Source organism: Pristis pectinata, chromosome 9 (genome assembly GCF_009764475.1).
Source record: "Pristis pectinata isolate sPriPec2 chromosome 9, sPriPec2.1.pri, whole genome shotgun sequence".
NCBI lineage: Eukaryota > Metazoa > Chordata > Chondrichthyes > Rhinopristiformes > Pristidae > Pristis > Pristis pectinata.
The window spans coordinates 82,004,460-82,013,759 of NC_067413.1; the positions used below are offsets into that span (position 1 = coordinate 82,004,460).

Below are 9,300 nucleotides of genomic sequence, written 5' to 3' on the forward strand. Positions count from 1 at the left end.
GAGGAGATAGTGTTGGATCTCTTAAAGAGCATTAAGGTGGATAAGTCCCCAGGGCCTGATGGGATATACCCCAGGTTATTGAGAGACGCAAGAGATGAGATTGCTGGGGCCTTGACAAATATCTTCGTGTCCTCTCTAGCCACAGGCAAGGTCCCGGAGGATTGGCGAGTTGCTAATGTCGTTCCATTATTCAAGAAGGGAAACAGGGATAATCCTGGTAACTATAGGCCAGTGAGTCACACGTCAGTGGTAGTGAAGTTGTGAAGTTACTGGAGAGGATTCTTAGGGATAGGATTTATGAGCATTTGGAAAACCATAGCCTAATTAGGGACAGTCAGCATGGCAAGTCATGCCTTACTAACTTGATTGAGTTTTTTGATGAGGTGACGAGGGTGATTGATGAAGGTAGCTTGATGTTGTCTACATGGATTTTAGTAAGGCAATTGACAACATCCCTCATAGGAGATTCATCCAGAAGATTAAGATGCATGAATTAAGACAGTGAATTGGCCATTTGGATTCAGAACTGGCTTGCCCATAAAAAACAGAGGGTAGTGGTCGATGGGACTTATTCTAGCTGAAGGTCTGTGACTAGTGGTGTTCCTCAGGGATTCGTACTGGGACCTCTGCTGTTTGTGATGTATATAAATGAGCTGGATGAAAATGTACATGGATGGGTTAGTAAGTTTGCAGATGATACAAAGATTGATGGTGTTGTGGATAGTGTAGAAGACTGGCAAAGGATACAGTGGGATATCAATCAGTTGCAGATATGGGCGGAGAAATGGCAGATGGAGTTCAACCCGGCAAAATATAAAACGTTGCACCTTGGGAGATGAAATGTAAAGAGACAGTACGCTGTTAATGCCAAGACCCTTAATAGTGTTAATGAGCAGATGGATCTTGGGGTCCAAGTTCATAGCTCCCTGAAAGTGAATGCACAGGTTGATAGAGTGGTAAAGCGGGCATTTGGCATTCTTGCCTTCATTAGTCGAGGCATTTAGTTCAAGAGTCAGGAAGTTATGCTGCAGCTTTATAAAACTTTAGTTAGGCCGCATCTGGAGTATTACATTCAGTTCTGGTCGCCCCATTATAGGAAGGATGTTGAGGCTTTGAAGATGGTGCTGAAGAGATTTACCAAGATGCTGCCTGGATTAGAGGGCATGTGCTATGAGGATAGGTTGGACAAACTTGGGTTGTTTTCTCTAGAGCGGCACAGGCTGAGGGGAGATCTGATAGAGGGTTATAAGATTATGAGAGGCATAGATAGAGTAGACAGCCAGTATCTTTTCCCCAGGGTTGAAATGTCTAATACCAGAGGCCATGCATTTAAGGTGATAGGGGGTAAGTTCAAAGGAGATGTGCGGGGCAAGTTTTTTACACAGAGAGTGGTGGGTACCTGGAATGCGCTGCCTGGGGTGGTGGTGGAGGCAAATAGGATAGGGGCATTCAAGAAGCGTTTAGATAGGCACATGAATGTGAGCGAAATGGTAGGATATGGACGTTGTGTAGGCGAAAGGGATTAGTTTACTTGAGCATTTTATTACTAATGTGATAAATGCATAATGGCACAGCTAGTAGAACTGCTGCTTCACAACTCCAGCAATCTGCGTTCAATCCTACCATCCAGTGCTAACACTGTGGAGTTTGCACATTCTCTCTGTGATTGCCTGGGTTTCCTCTGGGTGCTCTGGTTTCCTCCCACATCCCAAAAACATGGGGGTTAGTGGGTTAAGTGGCAACTGCAAATTGTCCCCAGTGTGTAGTGGAACTGGGTGGGAGTGTAGGGAGAATAAAATAGGTTAGTGCAGGAGTAGTATAAATTTTATGGTTGGCATGGATTTGGTGGGCTAAAGGGCCTATTTGTGTGAAAAAACAACAAGATGCCGGAGGAAGTCAGCAGGCCAGACAGCATCCATGGAGGAAAACAGACGGCCAACGTTTTGGGTCAGGACCCTTCTTCAGGACTGAAGATAAGAAAAGGGGCAGCCCAATATATAGGAGAGAAAACAGAGCAGTGATAGGTGGAAAAAGAGGGGAGGCATATCGCACCACTGCTGATCTTATTTGGGGAAGTTTTATACTGGGGAAAATAAATTCTAGGGAGCACATAAATCCCACTGAAAAATGAGGAGATACCTTTCCTCAGGAGTGCTAAATTACCCAGAAAAGTGAATAAAATTGCTCTACTTCAAGATGTTGATTTTCAGCAGCACAACTCTGCTTTTGCAGGATCATGCAGACAGACTTCTTGCTCTTGGTCTGCATTAGCAACTCAGTTGGAATAGGACGCAGTAATATAATTAGAGTATCGGGGCATCATTTGGTTAGAGCTTAAAAGGGTAGTGACCTTGGAGAGAAAAATACAATTGTTTCAGATCAAAGACCCTTCAGCAGAACTATCATTGACCTGAAAAGTTAATTGTGTTATTCTTCCACTAATGCTGCCTTAGCTGTTAAGTATTTCCAGCAATTCCTGTTTTTATTTCATCTGCAATTTTTGATGTTCAAGCAAAGTGTAAGGATGTGTGTAAATTGTGTGAGTTGTAATCAGATTCATTAAATTAGTGTTTTGGGACAGGAGTGAAGACATGAATTCAAATCTAGTTTTCTACAATCCAGCCAACAACTTTATGACTTTGAGAGCTGAAACTGTTAATAAGTATGTATATGAGACAATTCCAAATAATACATACATTTGGGTTCTTTCTAACTCCATAAGCTCAGACTCATTTTCACCAGTAAAAGTATCAACATCTAATGGTCATATGTGTTCTCCTGCTGTCCTAATCTCTATCCCCATCTAAAATCTGCAAATGCATTTGAATAGAATAAACTTAATTTCATCCCTTTAATAAGATTTCTTATGAGATTATACTGAGTGATGTTGCATTCTAAGGGAAGTTGTAATCATGGACCATCTTATTGTATCTTTCATTGTTCACATTCCCTTTCCAACTCTGCTTCTTCTTGCATTCATCACTGGGAAAACCTTCCTCCAAGTCACTTCTAGCTTCACTATCAAATTCCCAGCTGTCTTGCCTTTGGCCCATCATTCCCAAAATGCTGCCACTAATACAGTAAAACTCTGACAATCTGCTATCCAACAATTGAGAAATCTGATTCATCAGGTAATGTTTGCAGGGTTCCCTTTCAACTGATCAGGGCCCCACTTCCTGCAATTCCTTCCCACTCACCAGGGACAATGTTCCCACGTTTGCTTCCTACTCACCCAGGCCCCGGATCTTATACTGTTTTCCATTCGCCAAGATCTCAGTTCCCGCACTCCATTTCATCCTGCCTGGTTCACTCAAGAACCTATTATCATACTGTGTAACATCTGAGTAAAAGTGATTCAAGAGTGTGGCGCTATTAATATGAATGACATCCAATAGTCTGGAAAATCCACTAATCCAGCACAAGGAAAGTTCCATCTATGCCAGATTATTGGAGTTTTACTGTATTGATTTGCTTAAATATCTCTGCCTCTGATACTTTGCTCCCAAAGAGAACTTCACATAGATCAAGCATCAAGCATCATCAAGGGCCTTCTCTTCATTGTCAAAGTGACTCAATGCCTCTGGAGAACAAAGTTAACATCATGGCAGATTCTGCCTCCACAAACTCTCCCTCTGCCACCTCCTCTCCTATTTCCAACAATAAGTGTGAGGAGCTCATGAATCTCCTTGCCTCTAATGCTGAGTCCATCTATTCAGCTTCTTCCAGTGCTTCTTTCCTTTCCTTCCCCGGCAGGTCTTCTAAAGGTTCCTGTAAAGCCCTTCTGCTGTTGCCCTGAATGCACATATTTTTCTAGTTTCTCTTTTATCACCCTTCATGCATGCCCTCACCTCATGTTCTCCATCAAACCACCTCCTGCCTTGTCCTTCTTAACATTATATTGTTGACCAACCAACCTTACTGCCCCAGAATAATTGATACTGCAAATGGTTTCCTCTCCCCAGATCAGTCCAACCTTCCTTTCAAATTTGCCAACATCATACCTGCATCTTCGAGTCTCCTGGCCTGTACCACCACGATCCATGTGTAACCACCATATACACACATAATCCTGAAAATTCTTGAATGCAATATTACCTTTCAGATCTTGTCATCTCTCACCTTTGTGTTTTCCGCTACTCAGTACTTGAAACCAACTGAGTTGACGATCACATCCTCTTGGCATTTTTCCACATTTTCCTTCACCAGCCCTTCCGCAACTTTTGACTTTGTTGGCCAAACTATTCTCCTCCAAAGTAGCTCCAACATAGTGTAACTGCTCTCCTCTAATTCCACTTCTCTCCAAAGTTACTAGAGATCCTAATTCTGCAGTTCCCATCGACTGTGCAGTTTCTCAGGAGTTCCCCAAGAATTTATTCATTTCCCACTCTTATTTATCACATACTTGCTGCACTTTTCAGCATCACCCAAAGAGATATCCAAGTAGGAATGGTTCAGTTCCACTTGAACACCAATCACAACCAGCTCAACTTCACCACTCTAGACCCTTCAACTTCCTATGGTTGTCAGCCCACTTTCTAAGATTAAAGATGCTAAATAAGTGTGGATTGTTGTTGATAATTTGCATTTGGAAATGCTTACAGCATTGTGTTCAGTTATGGACTGACAGTACAGAAGAAAAGTATGGAACAGAAAGAATGAGGCTTTGATCACACTACACTACTATAGTGAAGTTTGCCACCCCTTTCGTCAAGCCTTTTATCTGGGCCCCACAGCTATCAAAGTGGTTACAACCTGAAAATAAGTGTATGAACCACACTAAAATAGCAAAATAACACAGGTAGGTTTCTGAAGACGGCATCTACCTGAGCCTTTACCTGAAAAACTCTGTAGAACACAAGGGGTAAGGGTTGTTATGTGTCAGTTTGAGGAAAAGGAACATGTTAACTACCAACATGCATAATAATTATAGTCATAAAATAAAAGGATTTCGTTATCTTACCTTCACCACTGCATTCTGATTTAAAGACACAGCCACGTGAAGAGGTGACAGATGTATATTGTTCAGAATGTTGGGGTTTGCACCCCTGTTGAGTAGAGTTTGTACAATATGTGCTTGATCTTTTTCTGCAGCCCAGTGCAAAGGCGTGTTTCCATTGGAATCAATGACATTTAGAACTGGGAAAGGAAACAAAACTCAATGTATTGTATGATCAAAATACACTTCCTTTAGACCAGAGATCATGAAATATTTTCTCAGATGATCTTAGACATCTAATGACTTCACTGTTTTTTTATGACAGTGATCTCATGCACAGTACAGATTAGCTTCACGTTAGAGCACCATTCAAATCTTACATAAAGCCATTTCTTCAGCAGGAAGGTGTGCACCAACTGTACATACACATCAAGGACAGGAACTTCCATGGGTTTACAATCATGTGTCTAATGCAATTCAGCTGAAATTAGCCAAAGGACAAAAGATAAATATCTTTTAAAATCAAAATACATCCAGCACAAATCTTTTTTTCACAATTTTTGATGCAAATTTTAAAAGCATTGCACAAGAAGCCAGAACAGCCCACACGACCCTCCCCAGGTAAAAATTAGTCTCCACTGGAGACACTCCACTCCATGTCTAAATGGGACTGAGACATATGCAATTACAAGAGCAATTTACAAATAGACTGAAATTCTAAAGTGTGAACAGTTAAAACTGTTCCCAAAGCTCACATGATTGTAAAATCAACCTGAAAATCTTATCCATGCTCCGGCTCAGTTACTTTCAAATACCAATTTAGATTATTAAAGCTCACATATTAGATGGCTTTAGCACCAATGACAATCATCTAATATTTCAATAGAATTTCAAATGCAGAAAACTATTCTTTTTTACTTGTTCCTTGAGGCAATAATGGCTATTTCCAGGTGCTGTCAGATTACTCCAGAAATTTAACCAGGCACTTCTCCGCATGAGAATCTGAAATAAAATTAGAAACTACTGGAAACATTCAGCAGGTCAGGCAGTATCTGTGGAAAGCGAAGCTGAGTGTTTCCAGTATGTGACTGTTGCAATTTCTGCATCAGTCATGCATAAGATAAAGTAATTTTCCTTGCAGTGATGGGCACTGTCAGGATTTATCAATGCAACACTGGGTAGGATCCCCTGAAAGATAAATCCTTTACTTACCTTTGGTCCATTGGCTGTACCAAAACTGCACAAACCAATCCCTCACCTCAACCCCCAACAACCCACTTGGAATCTTCCAACTCCTTCACCTATCCAGTACTCCTTAGTTCCTACAGCCCTAATCACAGTAGCTCATCCACCTAGCCCCTCTCCTCCCCACCTGACCACTTTCATAAATGCCTACCCCAATTCCTAACCCTAACCCTTCTAATCTCCCCACTTATCCATTGCCATTCCCAATCCCCACAAGCTACAACCCCACTTCTCCCAAACCAAGGCCCCCAATCCTTCCAGACTCCACTCTCCCGAGCATTGGCCCCAATCCTCCTAAACGACACCAGTAGAACCCCCAAACCAAGGCCCCAGTCACGGGCTGCCCTCTCCACCGGCAGCCGCCAAACTCTGCCTGTCACAGGCAACATCTTTTCAATTTTGAAAATGTGCAAGACCCACGCTGTTGCACCCAAACAGGAGGACCATCACTGAAAAGGTCATTTGTGCCCCTCTGCAACACCACTCTAGGGCACTCATCTGAGCACAGATATATTTCAGATATTCCTGCAACACATAACATTTTTACAAACATATTTTGCATGCATTGCATTCATGTATCAAAGTCAGAATGAATCTCAGAAGAATTGTCTTCTTTGTACTCAGTGTTATATTGTTAATATAAAAAATGACTTTAACTGGTAAAGTCATGTCCATGAGAACTGAATTCAATCTAAAGTGCACTGGATGTCAGAGGTAATAAATTCCATAGATTGCAAACATGAGTGCACACCTACAACACGGTGATAGGCTTATGACATTACTGACTTGACATAAACCAATGCTCCATCAGCATAAAGGTAATGTAAAATCATTAACTGAAAATATGTGGCATCACTTTTACAGTGTAGCACCTATGACACTGAGATTGCCTGTTGAGAATAAGTCTTCCTCATGATCACTGACCTCTGGTAGACTAGAATATAACAGCACTGGTTATCTTTTCCTTTCTCTTAAAACCTTTTTCCCAGCAGTTGATTGACTGGCTGATGAAGTTGTTAGGAAACTCAGAGGCAGAGAAGGCGTGAGGGCTGGTCTCAATGTGCAAGTCCCATTTTAATACTGGACTCTGTCCCAGAGCAGGAGGAAGTTATGTCCGGGTCACTAATGGAATTGGACACCACTAGGTAATTTTGATGACCATTTGAGGAATGCTCAGCTCCCAGGCACAGTTAAAAGAAAACAACTTTGCATTTCCCTGGAATATCTAGGTTTCCTGCAGCAATAACACTGCCTGTTGCCAGATTTTGCAATAACGTTTGAAATTGTGAATCAGCCAATAGTAAAATGCCATTTAAATATGGATTCTGTCCCCATGGTTCTCATGGTCTCTTTGTACCTGATTATATGTAATTTAAGATGGCTATAAATGCATCCCTTGCAAGGTAGGAATGTGAAAATATCCCCCCTTATAAACTGTTGTGCTTATAATGTAACCAATGCCCCTTTTTTATATATCATCACCCAATGACCACTTACCTTCAAAGTTAGCATGTCCAATGATCAATGTCAAGATGTTAAGGTGACCCGCTCCAGCAGCATGATGTAATGGGGTTGATTTACGTTCATCCATTCTGCTCAGGCAGTCACCGTCTTCTTCCATTAACTTTTCAATCTGTGTTATATCACCACGGTCAACCATCTAAGAGATAAAATTAAGCTCCTTAATTACCCATTTGCACAAAAAGAGCTAAATCTTTTCTCCTCTTGGTAAGATTTAAGGATTAAATCTGGGTTATTGCAGGAACATATGTGATTTATAACAGCAAAAAACAGATTTCCATATTTCATTCAGTCAATTATTCAATATTTTTCAGAGTACTTCATACAATTACCTTGAATATGTTAATACTCTTCTGTGAAGTTAATTCGTCCATATTTTGTATTGATGAATAAGGACAAGTATTTTGCTGTCCACTTGCTAAAATACTTTCCATTATTCCTTAGTAAATAATTGAACTTGTTTCGCCCAAGTACAATCTAATTTCCTTTCAAACACACATTGACACATTCTTAATCCTGGAAAGAAACAGAAAATACTCTAAAAATTATTAGCAAAGCATTTAAAATCATGGTGATTTGACAGTAATTATAACAATAATTAGTGAAAGTACTATAATTATTTTGGTGAGGAACCTTGCAAAATTATGTTCACAGATTCACAGAATGATTACAGAATGAAAGAAGGCCATTCTGCCCAGTGATTCCACATTTGTCTTGAGTGAAATAAATCCAGCTAATTCCAGTCCCCACCCTCTATCCACAGCCCTGCACACCCTTTCCGTTCAGATCGTTATACATAACTCTCTTTTGAATGCTGCAATTTAACCTGCCTCCACTGCTACCCCTGGCAGTACATTCCTGAGCCCAACCACTCACTGAATAACAATGTTTTCCCTTGTGTTATTTCTGGTTCTTTTGGCAAGTACCTACATTTTATTGTTCTTGACATCTTTGCCAATGGAAATAATTTCTCCCTATTTTCTGTACCCTTCACGTTTATTAATACTTCTATGAGATCTCCTCTTAATCTCCTCTGTTCAAAGAAGATCAACACCAGTTTCTCCATCTATCTACATAAATGAAGGTCCTCGTCCCTGGAATCATTTTATGACATCTCTTCTGCACTCTCTCTAAAGTTATTAATCTTTTCTAAAGTGTGGCACCCAGAACTGACACTATCCTCCAGTTGCAGACAAGATACTTTTTTTTTATGTAGTTTCATTATGTGCTCTTGTCCTCTATGCCTTGACTTATAAAACCCAGGATTCTGTATGGTGATTTAACCACTTTCTCAACCTCGTCTGTAACTTACAGTTAGGCACATATACCCCCAGATCTCTCGGATCTTGTATTCCTTTCAATAGTTTATTTTTTTCTTTTCTTTTCCTTCCGAGCAAAATGTCACATTTTGCATTTCTCAGCACTAAGTTTCACCGACCTATTTATATTTCCCTCAAATCCATAACCATCCTCCTCAAAATTCACTATACTTCCAAGTTTTGTTTCATCTGCAAATATGTAAATTGAGCCCCATAACCAAGTTCAAGTCATTAACATGTTTAAAGAAAAATAGTGGCCCAGGTACTTGGGCATCTTAA

The 9,300-nt window shown here is 40.6% G+C and overlaps 1 protein-coding gene across 1 annotated transcript in view; it reads right to left on the reverse strand.

Annotated features, from left to right (window-relative positions):
- Window positions 1–8,136, reverse strand: part of LOC127574022 (transient receptor potential cation channel subfamily A member 1-like) — a 71,182-nt gene extending 63,046 nt beyond the window's left edge. The window contains exons 1-3 of the mRNA XM_052022616.1: window positions 8,035–8,136; window positions 7,679–7,841; window positions 4,961–5,136 (exon numbers count right to left, since the gene is read on the reverse strand). Of these exons, the coding sequence (XP_051878576.1) occupies window positions 4,961–5,136; window positions 7,679–7,841; window positions 8,035–8,136 (441 nt within the window). The remainder of the gene's footprint in view (window positions 1–4,960; window positions 5,137–7,678; window positions 7,842–8,034) is intronic.
- Between the last annotated feature and the right edge of the window lie 1,164 nt (window positions 8,137–9,300).